Here is a 23972-nt window from a genome sequence, read left to right as displayed (position 1 = left end):
AGGCAGGTATCGAGTGTTTGTGAAAAACATTCCGCTCGCTTCCACACAAGAAAATAAAGCAAAGCAAAACAAAATGCACAGCAGAGAATTTGAAATCCAACATATGCACTGCCCCCCCCCCCCCCCCCCCCCCCTTTAAATTAAATTCATTGATGTTGGCTGTAACAAAAGAGGGTGTAATATCAAACATGAGTCAATATCAGTTCTAAAAGTGGCAGGCATAGGAAATGAGAGCACCGCTGCCGCTCGGCGTCGCTCTCACGGGACTCGGTCCACGACAGACATAAATTTGTATCATGCCGCCAGATGACGGCGATTGCAATCTGGTGGCCGCCTTTTGTCGAGCGAATGAAACCCAAGAAAAGCTCCCATCAGTGGCGAACACGGGGCGAAATTAAACGTTGCACCCTCTCCCATCATTGGAGCGAGTTGCTCAGCGACAAGTGGCGCGTTGTTTAATTAGGGTGGGAACAAAGACCTCGGGGGGGGTGATTGTTACACCTTTCTCCCTTGTCCCTCCTCTCTCTCTCTCTCTCTCTCTCCCTCTCTCTCGGTCTCATTTGTTGAAAAGTAAATATTCAGAGGGTCGCTTTTCAGCCGCGGCAGGAGAATGTGTTATGAATGCAAAGCTCCTAATTCAATTCACTCTGCGCTGTGGAATGAAACACAGCTATGACGAGTAGACAGCTGCGGCAGTGCAGTTCTCCGAACCCAGAGTAAAAGCGCTGGGCTTCCAAAGGTTTCCCCCGGCAGCCTCTTAAATGAGGTGGCCTGTCATACGTGATGTGCACTGTAGCAGTGAGTCTTCTTCTGGTTGAAAGCTGTGTACTCCTCAATTTGTCCGTCACCAAATGTTGATCCCGATGTCTGCCCCCCTGACCCCTGCAGCTCTGAAAGACCCCTGCACCGAGGTGACCTGCAGCTACGGCAGCACCTGTGTCCAGTCAACGGACGGCCTGTCGGCAAAATGCATGTGCCCGCTTGGCTGCGAGGGCAAGCCCGAGGAGACGGTGTGCGGCAGCGACGGAAAAGACTACCGCAACGGGTGTGAGCTCCATCAGCACGCCTGCAAGAGCCAGAAGAACATACGCGTGCAATACCAAGGGCACTGCGGTGAGATATACATCTCTTTCTCTCTCATGTGGCAATTCATGTAGTCTGTTTGTCTGTATACTGTTGCATGCAATGCAATGATGTGAGGTAAAAGGAGAAAACCTTCTCATTTGAGAGCAGTGATTTCTTTTTTTGTCAATATTGTAAGAAAAATTACTGAATGAAAAATAGGCTGTAAAAAAGATCTACTTTTCATCATCTTGTACATGCTCTGCTCCTCCTTTTTCCTCTCTTCACTACCTCTCATTTTTATTGTTTCTCCCTCACGTACTCCACTTACACTTCTGCTAATTCCCATTTTTTATTCAGGCTGCTTTGCTTCCTTCTTGTTCTCTACAAGTAGATGTTCAGTGCTGGCGTTTTTGTCGGGCCCGGCTTTTTTGCACATCCTTGTTATCCACAGGTGATGGCTGTTTACTCCCAAGGCGCTCAACTTAAATGTTTTTTTCCTTCTTGCGGTGAGTCAGATGGGGCTGGGGAGGGTGGGCAGACAGACACAAACCCTGTCTCCTAGCAGCCGGAGCCTCTGGGAGACGGAGCAGGTTGGTGGACAATGAGTGATGGGTGTGCAGGTCTGCTGGCAGAAGGTTGGCTGTATAAATCCAGCCCGAGTCGTCCAAAGTGACCCGAGTGGCCCCGTCCTCCCCCGGGGAGGGGCAGAAGCTCAAGGGACCAGCCGGTCCCGATGTGCCCCTAAATCTTTCCACAGGCGTTTCACCGAAAGCCTTGGCTATCCCGAGTTGGCGGCTTCAGCCAGACACATGCAGTTGATTTATCCGCTCTGCTTGTTTTTGTAGCAAACAGGCCGTTCTTTTTGTAATTACCCTACTTGCTCAACTAGAGGAAAGCACGGATCCTGGAAACTGTTCCTCTCAGTTAATGGGAGGTAATGGTCTTTCACACAGATATTGGTACGGCTGGCCGGTGAGGCACGGGCTCATGCAGAGACGCTGCATGCATTACCATAAAACAACCCCCACTTGTTTGGTTACTGGTCTGCTTTGTGTGCTGATGGAGAACAGCCTGGGCCGTGCCGACAGAGGCCTGGCTGGGCCGGCCGCGGTCACTCTGCCTCCCAACCCTCTGTCCCATTTCAGGTCCCCGTGTAGTTGCTCTTTGTTTGCCTGCCAGGCATCTTTGGAAAACCATTTCCGCTCATCCCCTCTTTCTCATTATCTTTCTTTCTGACCCTTCTCCTGAGATGCTGTGTTTTTATTCTCGGTGAGATTTGATTGACTCGCCCGCATTTTGGCGGTGGTTTAATATGTCATGGTGCTACATAAATCCTCCCCACATGCTGAAAGCATGACAAGAAGGATGAAGCCAGTGCCACTGTTTCAAGGAGTAACACTCCAGTCGCACACACCCACAAACCCATTCCATTATTATCACGGGCTGATATGGTCGAACGTGCGAGAGCGACGCTCCCCCGGAAGGACAGAGGTGCCAGGGAGCAAATCGAACGGTCACAGTCTCTTCATCCATTTCCTTTTCTCCCCTTCACATCCAAGGTTCCACTCTGAGCTGCTCTCCGCTGCTAGACCGATAATATCTCTGGAGCAGCAGTGATGGAGGGTCATGTCTCGTCTTCTGCTTTTCCCATTCTTACTCTATTCTCGTCTTGTCTCTTCTCTTCTCTTCTCTTCTCTTCTCTTGTCTTGTCTTCTCTTCTCGTCTCTTCTCTATCGTCAACAGTAAATTCATTCAGTCTTTACTAAAATGGGATGAGTATTTGACATATTGCAGGTTTATTGCTTTTTACTATAATTTACCTATCTAACTGTGTCTTTGATTAAGAAAGAATATAACATTTGTCTGTTTCGGAGCAATTAATGTCCTGTCACATTTTTATTTATTTCTTTTTCTTTTGCCAAACATTGCCGTTCAGTTTCCTCCAGAGGACCAAGCGATGTTTTTGATTAAATCTTTCTTGTACAATCCCCACAGCTCTCATTAATATAACCAGCGTAAAAGATTTCCCTGATCAGCCCGTGCGGCATATTGTGCAAATATGTAACGCGGCGCATATTCATGAGTGCCCGTGTCTCTGCAGACCCGTGTAAAGACAGTGAGAACAGCCTGAGCACAATGTGCCGGGTGGAGACTCTCACCCGCCAGACCCTGATCTTCGGCTTGGCGGAGTCATGCCCCCCGGAAAAGGAGCCTCTGTGTGCCAGCGACGGACAAACCTACCCCAGCGAGTGCGCCATGACGGCGAGGGGTATGCAGAAAGGCGTCAAGCTCAAGAAGGTCCACGCAGGACGGTGCAGACGGCTGGGTAAGGACAATCTTTGTGGTTCTTTGGAAGGGACTGAACAACCGTGGGAAAATATTAGTTGCAATGAGTGTTTTATTGTACAGTGCTTAAGATCCTGATCCAGGAAATCTTGGAAATGTGTCTTTGATATGGCACCACAAAATAACTATCGCAAAGAAATAAAATACACTAGGCACAAACACGATTCCAATAAAGGCTTTTTCATCTTTTTTATGATTCAGTGTTTTGGCTTCCTGTTTTCTTCTTCTTATGTTCTAGATAAATGCAAGATATGGGCGAGACAACATTCAAAATAACAATACATATCTGCAAATGTATATGACAAGTAGTGCGATGGGTTTTGAAGGTTTGAACAAAACAAAACTCAACAGATAGTAATGACAACACAATCATGAAGCCTTTGCATCACATTGTGATACTATATATGCAGGGCATTTTACATATGCCACGTGATGTCTGTCCCGAGATTTCAAGCGCGGGCAGGTGAACTGGCATTAAAATCTAACTCTGGAGCTGTGATAAATGACTCTTGAGGTCTTGAGGTCTGTTACTGTATCCATGCCAGCAGTAGCCTCCTTCAGCCCGATAAGAGCCTCCAGGGCTTGTTATCTGTGCTATTAGAACACGGGGGTTTAAGCCTTAGTCAACAAAGAGCTGTCAGCTTTTACTGTACATCTGATAGCCATCGGAGGAAATCCAATTTTCCCTGTTGTGTTGTCGACAGGGTTTCACAAAGGCACAGCTGTGTTGGTTTACGGCAGCGCTGTGCGTCCATGTACTGAGACCGTCTGACAACGCTAAAGACACGAATAGATCACTTCTGGACTCACTTTAGTGCGGTCGACAGCGGCGGCTGATACACACACTTGTTTTGACACACCCTGGTTCTTCTGCCTGCTGTCCTCGATAGACTGATGGCTGAGTGTGTGGAATTTAAAATTGCATCTACGTAGCTTGTGCATTCTGTGAGGATGTGCGCGTGCATGAGCAAACGGCTGAACTTTTTTCTTCTTCTCTTTTTTTTTTCAAATGCCTTCTTTCAAATGAAAGAATAATTCAATTTGGAACAGAGATCCATGAAATCGTACCCCAAAGCAAATTACAAATTGGTAACTAATGAAAATGGCCATTTCGACTTGTAACCATGGCATAGCACATCCTTGTAGCCCTCTCACTCAGATACAGCGGTGATGTAATTAAGTGTGGCATGACAGGCTTTTAAAGCAAAGAGAAGAAGAAATTGAATTGCTGTACAAATTTGATCCACTGATCAGGAATGAAATAAATTCAAGCCTAGTCAGCGCCTCCAGAACAGAGGCCGGCTCCAAATTGGATTTTCGCACTTCAATGCCAAATTTTCCATTTCACATTACCAGTACTTTTTGATTTCCTCCTAATTCCCACAGTAGATTTCTGCTTAGTGAGTCGAAATGTAATGAATTAAATAGTTTAGACTTACTAACTTGAACCTCAAATTAATTTCTGGAGTTTGATTTCCTATGATGTATTAAAGTTCTGGGGGGAACTTTATTGTTAAAGTTTGATGGAAGCATTGCAAAGCGGACGTCCAGTAAGTTTTCATGGGCTACATCACTTCTCATAGTGTGTTACGGGTGTTGCCTGTTTGTTTTGCCATATTCTAATACAACTAATGACAGAAAAAATATTTTTTTTTGAAAGATGAAGATCCAATGCCAAGTGTTGAGAGAACAACTATTTCTGCCTTGATGTTATCATTTCTTTCTTGCTGCAGAGAAATCTGATAAACTTCTGCAAAAATGTTTAATGTTACCTTTCTGCAAATAAAGTAAACAAATTAACAGATTTTTTTTCCACCTAACGTGTTTCTGAACAAAAGCACAGACAAACAGAAACCAATAAACAATCTTGCACTCTTTTGTATGACAAGCTTTTTATATCTGCCAGTGTCATTTTATTTTCTATAGTCGTGAGCACTTTGATTCTTCTTTGAATGACTAGTAATTGTAGCAAAACCAATATTCAGTCTCAGGTTATTTCCACAAAAGGCTTCACCTCTGCTGCAGAAAGACAAGCTGCCACACATGCTCCCAGTGACATCAGTCCAGTCTTACATGTGAAAACGGATTTATTTCCCCGTGTTCCCACGGCCGGAAGAACCACCACCTCTCTGTCAATACTCTGCGAGCTTGACGTGTTGCTGTTGTTTTTGTTTTTATTTCTGTTGTCCTGTCCTCCATGTTGATCCGTCACACTGTTATGAAACTGGCAGATGGATATATCAGTGTCTATACAGACAAAATACAGCGAACGTCTAATAAAAGGTGGCGAAAGTGAACAAATGCAGATGCTTCCATACGCTGCATGAGGGATTTGTAGGTCTGAGCACGGGTTAGGGATATGGTTACCCCCTGAATATGTCAAATGAGTTATAGACAATGGACAGATGCTGGATTCATCAATATTTCCTCTTTTCTCCTTTCAGAGGAGTGTAAGGAGGAGTGTCTCTTCAACGCCGTGTGTCTGGTGGAGCAGCTGAACGCCCGCTGCTCCTGCGATCCCATCGAGTGCGACGGCACCTACAAGCCCGTGTGCGGCAAGGACGGCCACACCTACACCAACGACTGCATGCGACGCAAGGCCGAGTGTGTGAGCAGGACCCTCGTCCCCATCAGGCACCCCGGGCCCTGTGGTGAGTGGCGCTGGAGGATGGCTGCTTCGGGGCTTTGCAAGAACTAATGTTGTAGTCCCCTTTCTTGCCTTTCTCCGCTTATTTTTGAATGTGTATTCAATTCGTTTCTCCCTCTGTATCGCCTGAGCTTTCTGTATTTGTGTCTGCACTTTGATATTCTCTGGAAAGTGTCTGAAAAGGTTCAGAAATGCTGTGGGGGGGGGGGGGGGACGCGGTGCGTAACTCAAACAGACAGGACGTGTGTGCCTTCCTCCACTCGTTCACCTCCCATTCATCTCCTCATTCTCGTCACGCTTCATCCCTCCATCTCAAAAACACACCCAAACTGAAACCCCACCTTCATATTTCATTCATTCGCTGTCTGTCTCCTTCACTACTCTTCCACTTCGGTGGCTTTTGGCTTTTATTTTTTCCTTCTTTTTTTCCTTCCTCCTCTGTCTTTGTCTCTTTGTTATGTGTGTTGCTTTTTCTTGTATAAAAAAAACAGCTATTCTTTCTTGTTTCAGTGCGTCACTCAGTCTGTGTGTCTATCTTTGTCCGTGTGGCCGTCCTCCCGGCGGTCTGGCTGCAGGTGAACCCCGGGGTCACCCCCTGGGCGACCTCATCAAGCGGATTCTGAGGGGTGACGCCCTTCCCCTACCTCCGTGTGGACCCCAATAGGAGGGGTCTTGTACCGCTGCCCTTTTTTTCCTCTCACTCCTCCTGTGTGTCTCCGTGTCATTAATGTCTCTTCCCTCTGTTTATCCTCCTGCAAAGATGTCAACCGTGAGGTTGGAGAAGTCTTCCTCTCACCCTGCTCCGCTCACCCTCTCCGTGTTTTATTCCCTGTCTAACAAAAAGAGCCTCTCCGGTTCCTCCCTGCCAAAACCATACTTTTTCTTTCTGCATGCAGTCTTGCACGCCGGCTCCCAACCTCGCCGCTTCCCAAACGGTCCCTCTCTCCATCATCAGGACTGTCTCATAAAAGCTTGCATCTGCTTGATGAATGCCCAAAGCTCCGATTTTTTTAGGGTTTTTTTTTACCTTTCGTGACCATGAAAGCTACACTAGAGTTGAAGTTTGACTGCACTTTGTCAAATACTGTCGAAATGCTATATATCCAAAAGTGAAGGTAACCCAGCCTCGGCCACCTCAGCCTTGGAGGAGCTTCAGATGTAGCCGGTGTGGTGAACTACATGTAACTGCAACCTATAGAAATGAGAAAAGCATCAATTATAATGAAATCTCGATTAATAAACACTGAATAATTAGGTGTTAAGGTCTATTACCCTCCATATTTTCCATAAGCTACTTTCACCACAAGCTGGAGGTCCCAATGCAGAATCAGTCCGTGTTTTTTTTTAGCTCAAATCACTGATATTACAGTACGTACATCATACTTTAACTGCAAGACCCTAAGCTCTTAAAATTGATGTAAGCCAATCAGAGGGATCGTTTCATTCCATGGCTCCGTGTAAACTCGGGCCAGGGGCAAGTATATTTACTGCGTCGTCGAGCAGAAAACAGCCACGAGCACAACTTTTGGGCAAGTCGTTCATGTAGTGTTTTCATTTATTAGCTGATATCATCTGCAATGACGACGTTTGCTTTTTAAAGCAGCAAAATAGCAACAGTCAGCACTGCCCATAGGAAATGTGGGGCTGTTTTGCAGTTCACAGTTTACGTCTAACACTATTGTTGCCAAAGCAGGGAAAAGGGAGTCTTTTATGGATCAAGGCAGAAAGGACAGGCGTTTAACTCACCCACCCCCCAAACAAGAGAAAAGGAGTTTGTCGAGTGGCAGACAAACAATTATTGCTCTCTGCAATTAATCTCTTATCTCCATCAGACACAGTCTACTTGCCACAACCACAGTTGTCCCCGGAGCTTAACCATACCATAGTTGCCAAACACTTATTTTGCAAGGAACAAGTTATTCTTACAATGTTCGCAATGAATTTAAAAAATATTCATGTCAGCGATCATAATCTGGGGGGGGGGTTTACTATATTGTCTGTAATGAGAAGTAAGAAGCCTGCTGCCTGGACGCATTGTAAATTGCTGGTTTCTAATAAAAGACGAATGAAGAGGGATATGAATCAGCAGCAGTATTTTATTAACCCAGAGCCAGAGCTAGGCTGCACACACGCGCTCCTCGATCGATGTAAAACGTGAAAACAGTTGGCAGATTTTCAGATGATATTATAAATACATATTGCACTTGGCACATTTGTATCCAAGTTGTTTCCCAGTGTTGAAAGGTTGATACACCCAAACAATCATATTACAGTATCTCAGATGTGATAATAAGTCAGTTACAGTTATGAATAAAGTTCACTTTCTTTTGTTTTTAAATGTGTATTTTTAGACAGTACTGTATATTTGTAAACTGAAGTAGATGACTTGTTTTCTGTTCCTCCTGGTAATTTTTGGAAGTGACTTTATGCCTTATTACCGATGATGCACGTGATAAGATAAGGTCCGAGTGAACTCCTCGAGCTGCTTCCTGTCACATTGCCCAGAGGCGAGTGAGATGTGTCGGTGCTCCAGGCCTGGGGCCGGAGCTGAGCACCACAGTTATGTCCAGTTGATGGCATCAGGAGGCCTCAGCACTCATCAGCATTATTCAGCTGTCGGAGCTACGCATAACTTGAGCACTGGAAACGGCGAGCGCTCTGTTTCTTTATTTCTGGCAAATAGCGTCTGAGTCCTACCGAGCGCTCCCCTCCCTTTTCCCCCCTCTCTCCTCATCCTCCCTCCCTTCCCTCGCGCATCGCAGCCAACCGTCAGCCACTGCTAGCATGTTTCTTTAATGTGCATTTTATTGACATTTGCATATTTTTTCAAAAGAGAAAGCCACAACACAACCCCCCCCCCCCCCCCCCCCCCCCCCCCCCCCCCCCCCCCCCCCCCCCCCACACACACACACACACACACACACACATACACACACCCCACCCGATTCGGTTTTAATTAAACATGAAAAGAGGCAGGCGTAGGTGCCCACTGAGACTGTTTGTTAACTCAGACAGATGATATGCATGCAAAGTGTGTGGTGTGTGTGTGTGGTGTGTGTATACGTTTGAACATTGTTCTTTCTTTGTCCCTCATGTTCTTTAGAATTTTCTTTTTACCGCATTGTTTTAGGAGTCAGTGAGATATACTGTAGGTCCCTCCCAGTTATAGCACTGCCTGTGTGTGTGTGTGTGTGTGTGTGTGTGTGTGTGTGTCTGTCTTGCCATACAACAATTAGTAGGCCCCGTTGATCATGCCACAGGAACACACAGACACAGACTGTATCCAATGTGAGACACACTCTTCCATTGTGCTCTATTGTGCCTGTGACTGGCATCAAAATGCAGCTGCACAATGAGCAGTGAGTCATCACTGTACACACACACACACACACACACACACACACACACACACACACACACACACACACACACACACACACACACACACAGAAACACAGACTGGAGGCAGAAAAAGTTTTCCTATGTCCAAAGAAAGAAGAGTTTGATGTATTAAATTATCATTTACCTGATAAGTAATGATCTCTTTTCTCGTTTCATTGGCTGAGTGGCGCAGCGTGATCGATCGACCTGCCAACTGTCAAATGGATAAAATTCCAGAGTTCTGACACTGTCGTAAATCTCTTTTCATGTCAGCCCCCCTCCCCCCGCACTCAGGACTCACCCTCACAAAAAATATATATAAATATCGTCACGCAGACAACCCACCTCTGTATTATCCTGACTACTATCCACCCGGGAAAACTTTCTGATTGATAGCTCTTAGTTAAGAGATCTGGCATATAACCGATTTACTTCCATCCAGGCGGGACAGAGTCACAGATCTTTCAGATGTCCGAGAACACGTGAGCCAGTCACTGAAGGATTTCCTGGCATGAATCAGAGCGGGCTGCTGGGTAATAGGGTGGGTGGGCGAACAGGTCTGCGAGCGTTGGCTGCGGCGCCTGAATATAGTCGCGTGACATTGTGACAAGTGGTTTGTCCTCGACACAAACAGATGAGGTGACCCAGCTCGTCCACTGTCATCAGTTGTTTGTTTTTTCTTCTGTGTCTGGTCTGTCATCACGATGATTGGTTATGCTGCAATGTTCGTTACCTTCACTGTGGAGTTTTTGCCGTGTTGGCCAACTGCAGGAATTGATTAAAACATCACCTCCAACTCACACCCTCAAAAGAAACAGGCCTCAACCGGTGTCCGATCCAAACGTGAGAAATGATCTGCTCGGGTTCATTTGTAATAAATCCATATGAGTGCTTCAGAAAAACGTCTCGCAGCGTGGAACACGTCAAGATTATTTTTAGGCTGAAGCTACAAAATCTTTGTTTTTCCTCTTCCTTCCCAGGCCTGTTCCTGTCAGCACAGCAGGCGACGGGTTTGTGTATGCATAACGTGCTATTGTACCAGAAATGTGCTAAGTGTTGTGCAGCAGTATATTTAAAGCGCCGGGCTCAGGAGGGACATTGGCACCCTAATGATTTCAAAGGCTGTTATTCCTTCTATTGTTTGCTACAGACTGTAAAAGATGCCGTCAGGTTTTTTTCCTCATGGAAACTGGCACAAAAAAAGAAAAGAAACAGGGACGAATTTCAGAGTCAGTCTGCAACACTGAAAATGTGGGATGACATTTAAGATGAATAGTTTATCTTCGCCGTATTCAAAATGGAGTATATCTGGGATAAAAAGGCTTATCAACAGAATTTTGATTCTGTTGAACTGTGACATGCGGATGAATTTGGCAACGCACTCTTCATGTGCCTTTGCCTGGGCCCTGGATTTACTGCCAGTGGCTTTATGAAAATGTATTTGGCGCTGGTGTGTGAGTATTCATGTGTCGAACAGTCATTGTTCAGTCACTGTTCAGTCCGTGTGTGTGTGTGCGCAACGGACAGCAGCGTTCCAAGTGCTGAAGCTGCAAAATAAAAGCTCCACCGAATTTGAAGTAGACTAAAACTGATCTGATGGTAAAGGCAAAGAAAAGAAAAAACATAGCAGGGTTTATAATTTTAAAGAATTCAGGGCTACGCACAGACTGTTTCCACTGAGGGGCGAAATCAAAAGAGAGACGTTTGTGAAAAGTGAATTTTTTTTCCAAGGATAATGTATAATTAAACGCTTTTTATTTCTTTTTGTTTTTAGTCGTGACCCGAGTTGTACCCCAGTTCACATTCTGCCCAGGAGTCAAACTATTCTATTGCATATTCAGGAGAACTGAATCAGTGGGGGTGACGGCAGGAGTGCGAAGCTGCTCACCCAAACTCCCGGGAGCCCCGTTGACGTACAAGGCCCTGGCCTGGTATTAGAAGAATACAGCAGTAGGGAGGAGTTTCTAACCTGTGCATGAAATAGAGAGAGAGAGAGGGGAGCAGCAGTGTGACAGGAGAGCAGGGAGGAGGAGGATTCTGTAAAATCACTGAAGAAGACAGTGTGTGAGAGAGTGAACGCACTGGGAGAAAAACGAGACAGACACAAAATCTTTATTCACGGCTCTTTTGTCATTCCATGTGGAGACAGCTGAGCGTGCGCGCGTGTGCGTGTGCGATTGCAAGAAAACCTGTGCAAGTTGTTGCTTGAAATGTGTTGCCTGGCGCCTGCGGAGGTCAACACAGAATCACTCAGCGGCGCACACATTGTCATTGACAAAGAGCTCCGCAGAGCGGGAAACGGAAAATCAGTCACCTTAGGTGTCAAGACTCCGTGCCGAATATTCTGTCATTTGCGTGTTTACCTGATGAGCGAGTCGGCCTGCGCGCCGACACGCAGCCGAGGGGATTGGACTCGCAAAACAGTCGTGCGGGCCGAGTTGTGCAAGTCACATCCTGAGATCATCAGCGCTGCATTTCCCCAATCACGTTAATTAGAGGAATTGCCGCGGGAGCCCGGTTTGACAGCAGCCGGGGACCGTCGGTCCACTTACCGCCGCCCGCAGGCCGCCGTCGTGCAGGAATGGCGGAGAAATGTGGGTCAGCGGGGCGTCAGGAAGTGACTCAAGGCATTGTGGGTCGTCACGCGCCGTCGGGCTGGGATCAGCCACGCTGGTTGTTTTTTCTTCTCCTTATTTTTCTCAATTGGTACATTTTTCATTTCACTTTCTGGTTCCTCTGAGCACTTCTTTGTGCTGTGGCTCCCGACTTGCAGAGAGACAGAATAATAAATACCGAGCTCTGCTGTTGCACGTTTACTCGTTGCCTTTTACGTCGTTTGCGGCGGCGCACACAACCCGGTGACGCCATCACTCGTTTGGATTAGACGAGCAACGTCGTCACATCTGATAGACATGTGTCACGAGATCAGGGATCCCCAGCTCGGCTTTCTTCTTTCCTCACGCTTCATTTATTTATTTTTTGGGGGGGGTGGTTGTCTTCATTTTGAAGAGCAGCACGTTCCTCGGTGTAAATGCACAAAGAGGCTCCGACTTCCCTTCAGCCTGTGATAAGTATTCAGATGTAGACAGACACAGCCCGCGGGTATGCCTTTTGCTGTATGCTAATATAGCCTTTTTCTCCGCACCTCCTTTTCCCTCGACTAATGCGATACATAAATGTTTTTAATGCGAGGGAGAGGCAAAGGGAGTCGCGTCAAAGCCCCCGCAGGTGAAGAAACACAGGAGGCGGAGCTTGCCGCAGATTGCCTGTGCCCCATTGGAGTCCCGGGTTGTAATGGATGGCAGTTGCAGATGACTCTGCCCGCCGGTTGGCCACTGCGAGCGTCACCTGGATTACACCGATTCACTGCCCTGCATAATACAAGGAGAGCGATTTGGATTGCACATAGACCCGAGGGGGGAAAAGTCCAATTAGCGTATGTATGAGCTGAGCGGAGATGGGGTCCAGGCTCCAGCCCAAATAATCTGCCAGCGTTTTTACCAACATGTCACGGAGGGTGAACAGCGTGCGGCGCCTGCTCGCCGAGCCTGCTGTGCCACCACACCCACCTAACAAGGGGTCGTTGCGCTTTAGAAGTTGCACCGTGGCATCGTCGGCCGCTTTACGCGCTTTATCAGATAACACCACTAAGCGGGCAGCGGAGATACTTTCAGGCAGACGGGAAAGCGGAGACGGGAATACCACAGATCCCCGAGCTCTCAGTATTCGACACATCCCGGCCCGCGCCCCTGCTGGGGCGTGTTGACACAGACCGACCAGCCTGAAGTAATCCCTGCAGAGTCCCGCAGCCGGGGTCGCGCCCTTAAAATACCACACTAATTAAAATAGAAAAGTTGCACAGCGGCTGAGAGGATACGGACTGAGGTGACACGGAGAATGTAAAGTTCTCCCAACCAGTGTGGCGGTGGAGACACCGGCTGATTAGATAGAAGTATTCATTCATACTTTATTTGATTTTTTTTCACGGCTGCTTCTCCTCTGACTTTTTCCCCACCGCCACTGCCGTAGGCCGCTCGCCGCACCTGCGCAGCCTCTCAAACAACTCCTCGGCTCATGCGTAAATAGCTTTCTCTTTAAGCCCGGCAACTTTAATCTGGACCTGCCTGACAGAAACACTGATACATGCAGGAAACGGTGGATCTGAGTGTTTTGGAGAAGACCCGAGAGAGAGAGAGAGAGAGCTGGAACAGGCTTGTGAACGCTGTCCCACAAGCCTTAGCTGTGACAGGCTGCCATTTCAAAGCTTCTGCCAGCATCCAAGAGAGAGTCAAAAGACAGCTTTAGTTTTTAACTGTGTCGTAAGATTTTTTACACTTGGAGAATTTTGTCTCCTTTTATTTCCCCTGCACCATCTCCAGTTAATAAATCAGGCAGAATCATTTTTTTGCCCCCCCCCCCCCCCCCCCCAGAGGTAGCGGATGATAAAAAAAAATCAAATAGTTTTGGAGGGGAATTCTTTCATCTTTTTTTTTGTGGGAGAAACAAAGGGAATGGGAGACAAAGGCCTTATCGGAGACCGCAGCTGTGTTTTAGCAGCCGGTCCTTGGGAAGTGGGCTGGTGAACTTTGATGGAGGCCAAGGTTGTACAGTTAAGCTCCGATCACAAGCTAACGAGTGTTAGACACACGAACACACACACACAGACACACACACACACACACACACAACAAGGTGGTGAAAAGAGATCTGGGGAAATCAGTTGTTCTTGAAGCCGCACCAAACCAAGCACCATTGGACAGCTGACACGCTCTTTTGAAACAGCAGCTTGGCATCGAAAAACACAGAAATCCATCTCTGAGTTCCACCTTCGGAAACAGGAGGGCCCGTGTCCTCGCTCGAGATAGATTTTTGTTTGAGTACAGCCCCAAGTATCATACGTAGGAAGAACAGCAGGGGGTAGTGGACAACCTATGCAACCCCCCTCTCCATTTTTTGTTATTTTAATACCTATTTGGATCAGTATTGTTCTCATCATGTTCAGTTCACACTTATCCTTGTGTCACATTCCCTTTCCATCACTTTAATTAGAGTGAAACAAGCTAATTGCCTCCGACGGTGTTATCAGTTGATAATTTACCCCCGGCATTAGTGCTTTGAGCAGAGGCACCACCGGGCGCTTCTGTGCCTATAAACGAATCGCGGGACTCCGAGCACGCCAAACTTGCCCCCCCCCCCCCCCCCCCCCCCCCCCCCCCCGGTGATGCCGCTTAATCCCGTAATGGTCACGATAATGACGGAGCCATGGGTGGTGTCATTACAAGGGCCAGTTTCCATGACAGCACCCCCGTCTCTCTCTCCCTCTCTCTAGTAGACTAAGAGAAGGAAGAAGTTTTGTTTGGTGTAACATGCCCCTCTTTCAATCTTCACCTGCGCTCCTCATCCAAAATTGTTTGATGCTTCCGTCGACTCTTTTCCGCTAATCTGCAGACACGCTGCATTCAGCCGAGTGATCCGACACTCACGCGCGACGCTTTCCAAATGAAAATCACCATGGAGCCGGGCTATCGTCTCCGTCTCTTGCCCTTGATACCAGAGCGTACGCCATCTTGCCTCAAGGCTTCTTTTTGTTTAACCCTCAGGTCCTCCCAACTGACACACACACACACGCCGGCACCATGTCTTAGTTTACACAATGCCAGACAATATTTTCATTGACACATTGAGCTGTAACGAATTGATTGAGTCAGGGTGGAAGTGCTGTGATCAAAGGATTGTTCATAGCATTTCTTTTTTTTTTTCCAAGTTTGCTCTCGCTGCTGATGAAGTCGGGTTATATCATCCCAGCCGCGGCCGCCACCGAGGATCATAGGTGCAAGAAAACCGAGTCCTGGTTTTAATGAAGTCATGCTGGTGCTAGTGCGTGAGAGGGAGAGACTGAAGCAGACACCTCTCTGTGATGTTCAAATTTCATATCTGCCTCTGCCCAGGAGCTTGCCATTTTGTGAATTATTAAGCAGAGGGCCCTTTCTTCTTCTTCGCCTGTTCCTACGTTCTCTCTCTCTCTCTCTCTCTCTCTCTCTCTCTCCCCCTCATGCTCTTCCTTTCCCCACTCCTTCATGTCAGTTCAACCGGCTTTGGCAGAAGCAGTGGCTCTCGCTGAGATGCAAATAGCAGCCTTTGAAGGGGCACATTGGAAACGTCAATTAATCCAGCCGTTTGCTTGCCTGAAAAAGAAAAAAAGCGAAAGCCATTGTTCGTTGGCTGTTTCATTTCTATTGTGCTACAGGACCATGTTTGTATCCGCTGGCGGACTCTTCAAAGAATCAGGATGTATGATGCGAGGAAATGACATAGGGAGCTGAGGAGGCAGAGGTGTCACAGGAGTAGGGCTGTGTTGCATATTCCATCATATCCACAAACCCTTTTTAACACAACCCCTTCACCATGTAGCTCTACTCTTAACTTACCTCCCCGTCGCCTACGCCCTCTCCTGCCCCTGACCTCTCTCCAACCTCTACTTTATATTCTCCCAACTTGTCAGCTGCCTGGTTCAGGACAACCCCTCTCACTTTGCTCTCTATCTCTTGGGCGATGGGCCTTTTAGATCTCAACGTGCCGAGCCCGTGCTTGGAGAAGGTGTGCGACCACGGGGCGGTGTGCGTGGTGAAGAACGACGAGCCGGTGTGCGAGTGCCCCGAGGCCTGCCCACAAACGTCCGACCAGGTGTGCGGCTCCGACGGCCACAGCTACGGCAGCCCCTGCGAGATGCGGGCGATGGGTTGTGCCCTGCAGAAGGCCATCCACATCCAGCACAAAGGACCCTGCGGTGAGTGCCGGCACAACAACACACCACAGTACAACAGAACTACGATACGATACAAACACCCCGTCCACGGATTACCATTGTTAATGTCATTATTTCTATTGTTATTCAGTCACATCACAGCATACAGTCACTCACAGTGCAGTCAGGAAATCACCATGAAACAGTGTGAGTCTTAGCTCACAGGTCAGAAAAGATCTCACCTTGTGGAATGTAATTAGCAGCGCGACATTACCCACGGGAATTATAATCCACAGATTTAAACAACTATTATATATGAAGTTATTCATGTGTGAACCCCCCCGGGGCTTTAGCATTTTAAATCAAACAAAGTCATAACAATACATCTAATGCATCTTAAGGTCGCCGCAGTAATTCCATTATCCCTCGACCATTACTCTTCGTCTCTTCCCTCCCGCTCCTCTTCAGCCCTCTCTACACAAACACCACGACTCCAGTTTGCTTGTTTTGCCCTTTAAGTGAAGATGCACTTTTTCTCCCAGAGAAAGAGAGCGCGGAGCGTCCCGGCCTGTAAATCACATCACAGCATACAGTCACTCACAGTGCAGTCAGGAAATCACCATGAAACAGTGTGAGTCATCGCTCACAGGTCGGAAAAGATCTCACCCAAAACGAGCCGCTTGGCTTTGTCCTGTGTTCGGAGCATCTGCTCATCATCAGCACACCAGTGACAGCGGAGCTTCAAGTGGTAAAAATACTTTCAGATGCGAGCACACAGCCTTTCAGAGTGAATTATAGAAGCTTGGTAAACCTGCTCCGTTAACGCTAGTTTATCACCGCCTTGCAAGGGTTTTACGTCCTTGTCCACAATCAAGGCATTTGCTTTTCGCACGCCCTGGGCAGACGTACGGTAGTTATTAGCCCCGTGGCCCGACTCTGTCAGTTACCTCATTCACTCAGTTTTACTACGTGAGATTTGTATCTGCATATCTTGAAGCCCCGACGAAAAATGAAAAGGAGTTGGATTCTGTGGTGCTGTGTTAGCAGAAATGTTCAATACAACAGAACGTCTCTCAGTTCGCTGCTGTGATATAGTACTCCAAAGTGTGCAAACAGTTTATGGATCGAGTTAATCCAAATGAGCTACTCTTAAATGATAATTAAGATAAATGGTAGTTTGGGTTTATTTTTGTGCGGAGTTGTTCAATTGTTGGAGAGGTCCGGCGCAGACTCTTTTTCCCTCTCTGCCTGCCCATGTATTGCATCTGTCCTCTCAGCTTTCTCGAAAATTGAAATCCAGCACATAAGAATGTACGCCAACAGGAAATGGAGCGAGAGCGTGTTTAGTCGGCGCGCAGGCGGACAGACTCAATTTGGTGCGGCACACTGCAGGTAGATGGCAGGTCTGTCGGCCCGGGGTCCTTCGGCGGTAATGAATAGTCTTTATTTTAAAAAGCGGGAGGCAGAGAGCGCTGGCGGAGCGGAGAGGCCCCCGCCCCCCGTCTGTAATCCAGCACTATGGATGGTTCTTGGCTCCCGGAGGAACAGGCCTGCATCAGCGCAATGGTGCCATAAAAATGCTGAGGCATTGGCTCGAGCCAGCCGAGGAATGATGGCGATGATAATGTGGGTTATTTCTGGGCTGTTTGCACAGCTTTACTGGACTCGATTCGGCAGCACCGTAACAACGGATTGACTTAGGATATTATCTCACTTAATTATCGCCGGCAATTTCCACCACTAATATGTGTTTATGGAGCAGAAAGAGAGGTGGAGAAGAACATACGCTGCTTTCAGGTGTGAAGAGTTAAAGTTGGCATGAGCGACGGAAAGAAAGTGGTGAATAAAACATTTCTGTGACACGTAGATAGTTGAGTACCAGTAACTCTTTACTGGCCTTGACTCATGTCCAGATTTATTGCTTTAGTTTTCTCTCTGCGACATCAAGTTGGTCTTTATATCTGTGATTTTCAAGTAGCCATCAAAAAAAAAGGTTATTGTTGTTTCCCTGGCTCAGTTTTGTTATTTCCATCCTAATGCACTATAACGTATAGGCTGTCAGGTTTATGGCTTCTAGACTCCAACCGGGGAGCTTAGACTAGGCAGGTGAGGGCAGCAATACTCTGAGAGGTGGGAGAATTGCCACGTCGGGTTGGGGGGGGATAACGGCAGGTGTGTGTTTGTGTGTGTTTAACTGCAGTCTCTCATGGGCCCTGATATAATTTCATTTCCTTCCCTCTGGGCTGGAGAAATAGTGGTTATCTATATGACTCAGGTGCAAGCCAGTAGCGATATGAGTGACATTTGTTATTATTCTGAGATTTTTTCCCCCCCTTCACTCGCGTTTGAGTGACAGGCGACCTTGTAAGGCGGGCTGGGAGAGGCGCGCTCGGTTAATAGACCCCCCAGCTGGAGATCGGTTGCCTCGCAAAAAGGGCCATTGGTTCGACTTTAGCCAAACAGATGAGAGCAGAGGTGCCGGAATCATTTGGAAAAAAGGAAATAACAAATTCCCCTTTTTTCCCCCTCCCACAGGTGTTGGAAATGATATACACTGTTGACTAAGAAATATAGGTCACAGCAGCAGCGTGAGAGTGGTCGGAGAGGGGCGGTGGGAACAGGGCGGGGGAAAGTAATAAATGGAGGGAGGCAAGGAGACGGAGGTAAATAAGATGAGGAGGAGCAGAGCAAGTGGGGGGGCCGAGTTAATAGTTTGTCGGCCAGGCAGGCATCGACAGGGGAGTTGTTATCATCCAGGCATGTTCACAAGCCTTCAACGCACAAACCAGCCTACTTCTTTCTGCTTAATCCGGAGGTGATATTCTGCCCAGGCCCCCGCAGCCACAATTCAGAGTTTTCCCAGTGAGGATATCAACAAAATGCTGTAAAGCTGGAGGGCCTTTGGTTTCTTTGCCCCTCCCTCCGCCCCCCCATCTACCCCCCCCACCCCCACCCCCCCCCCCCCCCCCCCCCCCCCCCCCCCCCCCCCCAACTCCTCAATGACTCAATCCTTCATGCTTTCAAGGCCACTTTTCACACAAACCTGCCCCTATTCCTCACGCTCACTTCCAAAATAATAAACAGTCCCATCAAACACAACACCAGCAGCTGCCACAGTGCATCACAAGTCTCCCAATCTGGGCTTCGGGAGACTTCAGTGGGACCTTGGCTAAATTCTGCAGGTCCTCAGCAAAAGAGAGAGAAAAGACAAGAGCGGTTGATATAATAAAAGCAGACTCCACATTAATAAATACCAACTTTGTGTCATCTAGTCATACAGTATGTAGTATATTACCCAAGTACATTAAGCAGTGACCTACAAGATTGTTATTGCTTCTGATTAATAAATAGATGACTTCCATGACTTATGAAATATTCATGGTTCATAAAAAGCTGCTCATTTGATATAATCATATCTGATTGTCAGCTGCAAATATTTCTAAAACATTTGCAATTTGAATGTCAATTCAAGACTCTAGTATGTGGAAAATAAACTTACTATGGTATTTCATTTGTGAAGTACAGTTTTAAGACGGCTTTCGAAATATAGATTTCCAATGTACCAAAGCGGTTTACCCGAACAACAGTATAAATTGAATACGCCACATTGCCAGACTCGTGTCAGGCTTTTGATGAACTGCGCACAAATATCATATGTATACCATCTCCACTGATCTGGGTTCTGGTGCTGGCCCGACGCTCGCATCAACTGCACTTGTCCTGAATCACGTGATCACCTGGGTTGTCTTGCTTTAATGTACACATTTTTTTTCATTTGCTTAAAATGTAATTTTTGGGGATTAAGACTTCATTTGACCTGCCATGAGAAGTCTTCAAGATTTCTTACTTTGATGTTGCACTCGATGCGTTAGCCTGTATATTCTCCCTCGAGGCTGCGGAGGTTCTTGCAGTGGTGGGACGTGTGAGGTATTTGAATGAGATGACACAAAGTGGACATCTTAATATCAACAGTAATGGGGATAATTCTCCCCTCTCTTCTGCTGCCTTTGAACTGGAGCTCCCCTCCATTTCTGTCTCCGTTTGCTGGTGCATTTCTTTCGGCAGGATCAGGCAGTGTGGAGAGCCAGGTGCGAGGGGCAAGAGCTGATAAAGAAGCGAGGCCGCTATCGGGACGCAGTGCTCGATAAAGGACAACACTCGCTATCGCCACTTCCTGATTTATAGCCGCCGCAACCACAGAGGAACCCCAGCCACAGCGAGCCCCCCATTTTAAAGACACTTATATTTTATATTTATTTATTCTGTCACATTAAACCCTTGCCAACATTTTTTTTATGGATCTGGCTTTCTGCACACTGTCATGTTCAAGGACCAAAGGGACCCAAAGCTGGTGCCACAATGCATTTTGAATGCCTGAAATATCATTAGATTCCCCTTAATTTTAACTAAGTGGCCTAAGCCAAGCCGTGAGTAACTGCCCCAGAGCAGAAAGTTGATTTAGCGGGAAAACAGATCCTGCATGTTCCACTCGTCTCAGATATGACTTCGTCGGAATGTGTCACTCTGCTTATATACAATCTCTTGCGTCTTGACTCAGCATACTCCAGTTTAAGTGCCACACATTACCGTATCCAGTCCACAGTCAAGGATGTTAATCCGAGAAGGGAGCGGATGCCAGCGGTAGATGGGGAGACCACTGGAATGAAAGACTCCGAAGGAGTAATAAACAGATTAATAACGTGGAAGGTTCCAGCGGCCGGCCTCGCCTCTCTCAATTAGTGCTAAATCAGCAGCGGTTATTAGCCTTGCCCCTAATTGAATGTGATAGCGAGCTGCTCTAATGCCGTCCTCCCTGAGTAATTGGTGTCAGATGCATCCTCTGCCTGCGCCTCGCTGCCTGCGCCTCGCTGCGAGGCCCCGCGTCGGCTTTCCCCACTCGCCTTCAGTCATCGCCCTGAACATGTCTGATCCTGCTTCGCTGTTTGCTGCAGGCAGTTCCTCGATATGATCCAAGTGAACACCCCCCCACCACCACCACCCAACCCCCTCAACTACACCGAGGAAATTCTCAAAAGCTCTTCAAGGCTTTCAGGTATCTTAAGGCAGTCTTTTTGGAGAGTGAATGCACGCGTCATCTGCCTGGTGTCACTCTCGGAATTGCTGCGGAACGCCGGCGCCGCTTTAAGTAGTAGTTGCGGACGAACTTGCAAAAAGTGGTAAATACAACAGGAGAGTGAAACTTTACTCAGTTCTGACCAGTTCCCAGTGGCTGCTGCTCAGAAGCTTCTCTAAAAGATAATGCTGGCACCACGACGTCCGTGCTTCCCCAGAGGATCGGTGGGAGCCAGGTGATGAGCAGTACCTGGCAGTACCTGCCTCACTAGACACAGCAATTGGTATTCAGGCCAGAGAGTTCATTTCTTGTCTCATCAGACCAGACTATCTTTTTTTTTTCTTCCCTTTTTGCTTTCAGGGTTGTTTAAGTGTCATTTGGCAAACTGGGGTCTGGCCGTCACGTGGCCTTTTTCTCAGGTGTAGTTTCAGTTGCAACCACTCACCCATAAAGTCCTGATTGATGGAAGCGCTGCAGAGACGGCTGTCCTTCTGGCAGCCTCTCCTCTGTTTGCAGAGACTCTCTGAAGCTCTTTGTGTTATTCAGTTATTCCGTTTCAGCTCGAGAAAAAGTCTAGTTTGGGGTTGGATTCTTCTGTGATGGAGCCCACTCTGCTCCCGGGAACTCCCTGCGCTTTAGCATCTTCTTTTTATCCTCTTCCTCAGATCTGTTCCTCACTTGAATTCTGGTCTGTGTGGAATTCTTTTTTTGAATTTCGCGGCTTGGTTTTTAGTTCCCACATGCATTTGTGAGACCGTGAAACCTTTCAATAGACAGGTGTGTGCCATTCCAAAGTGTTTCAAATCCATTGACTCTGCCTGAGGTGGGCTCCAATTAGGTTTTACACCAATTCTACACTCTGTGTGGAAACTGTGCAGCTCTGCGCTTCTTGTATCTTTGCCTCTGCGCTACATTAAACCATACACCAGCTGCCAGGAGTGACAAAAAGAAAATAAAACATCACATTTTTACTATGTAATAGTTTTATGGCCATTGTCTATATTGTGAACGCTGAAACTGATTACTGTGTTTGAAAAAAAGGACATTTGCATCTTGTTGATTGAATATCGACCACAAAAGTGCATAAAGTATAAAAAATGTATATCAGTAATAAGATTCACTATGCAAAGTAAAGGATGAGAAGTCAGACAAAAAGTAGATTCCTTTTATAACTGTATATCCCTTTGAGAGATGGTTCAAGGATCAGTAAGGTCAGTTTGAAACGCGCTGCAATACATTTTCAGATTAATGGCGCAAAATTAATTAAAGCCATTTTTTTTCAAGTCTACTGCAAAAGAAGTATTAAAAGTGTAAAAGGGATCTAACATTTAACAAATTTACAGTGTGCATTCGAGCCAACTTGCCGTCAAAGTAGTAAAAAATACTTGAAACACGCACACACACACACATAAAGACACCGACACTAAGCCTTCGCCTCCTTCCTTGTCTCCATCCAGATGGGGCCTGTGCCAACTGCTCTTTCGGGGCGATCTGCGACGACCAGAGTGGGCAGTGTGTGTGCGCGTCGGAGTGTGTGGAGTCCCACCAGCCCGTGTGTGGCAGCGACGGCACCACCTACAACAGCGAGTGTGAGCTGCACGTGCGCGCCTGCAAAGAGCAGATGGACCTCAGAGTGGTCAGCCAGGGAGAGTGCAGTAAGTAATGCATACATTGATACAGCATGTGTCTAATGCTTAGATTGAGTCCTAGGTTTTCAATCTCAACTTATCATGAAGAACATAAGAGGCATGAATCTTGGTTGAGTCTAGACAAAGATGTATGAATTTCTCTGTAGCTCTGAATCAAATCTGGATATTAGGAACTCATAAAACTGTGGGCAGGTCATATCATAACAAACAAAAGAATTGCAGGATACTCAGAATGGGGAATTACAGAGGAAACATGTATATGTCAGTATGAAGAGATGAATATTTTACAAGAAGAAGTGGCAGGCATGAGAGAAATCTAATTTAAATATCTATTTCAGAGATGCATTATAAGTTCTGGTGGGAAATGAAATCCATCAAAACAGCTCCATGAATACTTTTTTTTTACTTTTTTTGCACCGACCTATCATGCACTGACTCGGCCCCTCCACTGTGTGTGTAATGCAGAAACATGCGGCAGCACTGTTTGTGCCTGGGGCGCCCGGTGTGTCCAGAATAAGTGCGAGTGCCCGCCGTGCTCAGGCGAGGCCTTCTCGCCGGTGTGCGGCAGCGATGGCACCACCTACGACAACAAGTGTGAGCTCGGCACGTCCTCCTGCATGCAGAAGAGGAGGATTGATGTGGCGAAGCCCGGCAGCTGTGATGAAGGTAGGAAATGGACTTTGAAATGGAGTAATTATGTTAACCAGTCGGCCGTCGCGCTGGTGTAATTATCTTTATCAACTGACCTGTGATACAGTATTCAGTCATCTGTGGAGTTTCATAACGCCTGCATATGCCACCAGCGGGATGCCAACAGGCTAACGTAGCAAAAGATGAAGTGAGAGTCGCACTGTGTAGCCATTATTAAAATAAAAAAAAACCTCTCACAAGAACAGAAATGACTCCTGGCTGATTAAGTTCAGGTCAGCTGTACATTTTGGAAATTATAATCTTCATGCTTGGGCCGCCCTGTTTGTTTGTTTATCAGTGCATCTCACACTCCATTTCCTCAGCTACCATAAATAGAGGCGAGATAGCAGCCAGGTTCTTTATTCACCTGCAGAG

General features: G+C 47.0%; 1 protein-coding gene across 6 annotated transcripts in view; it reads left to right on the top strand.

The window, feature by feature from the left end:
* agrn (agrin) overlaps nucleotides 1-23972 on the top strand; it is a 231228-nt gene that overhangs the window by 150405 nt on the left and 56851 nt on the right. For all 6 annotated transcript variants that reach the window (XM_035644516.2, XM_047330800.1, XM_047330804.1 and 3 more), the window contains 6 exons: nucleotides 889-1113; nucleotides 3167-3391; nucleotides 5856-6062; nucleotides 16005-16226; nucleotides 22716-22913; nucleotides 23373-23573. In XM_035644516.2, coding sequence (XP_035500409.2) covers nucleotides 889-1113; nucleotides 3167-3391; nucleotides 5856-6062; nucleotides 16005-16226; nucleotides 22716-22913; nucleotides 23373-23573 — 1278 coding nt within the window. The remainder of the gene's footprint in view (nucleotides 1-888; nucleotides 1114-3166; nucleotides 3392-5855; nucleotides 6063-16004; nucleotides 16227-22715; nucleotides 22914-23372; nucleotides 23574-23972) is intronic.

This window comes from Scophthalmus maximus, chromosome 3, assembly GCF_022379125.1.
Source record: "Scophthalmus maximus strain ysfricsl-2021 chromosome 3, ASM2237912v1, whole genome shotgun sequence".
NCBI lineage: Eukaryota > Metazoa > Chordata > Actinopteri > Pleuronectiformes > Scophthalmidae > Scophthalmus > Scophthalmus maximus.
The sequence above is the reverse complement of the archived record's forward strand: the minus strand, read 5'-3'. Positions and strand labels throughout refer to the sequence as shown.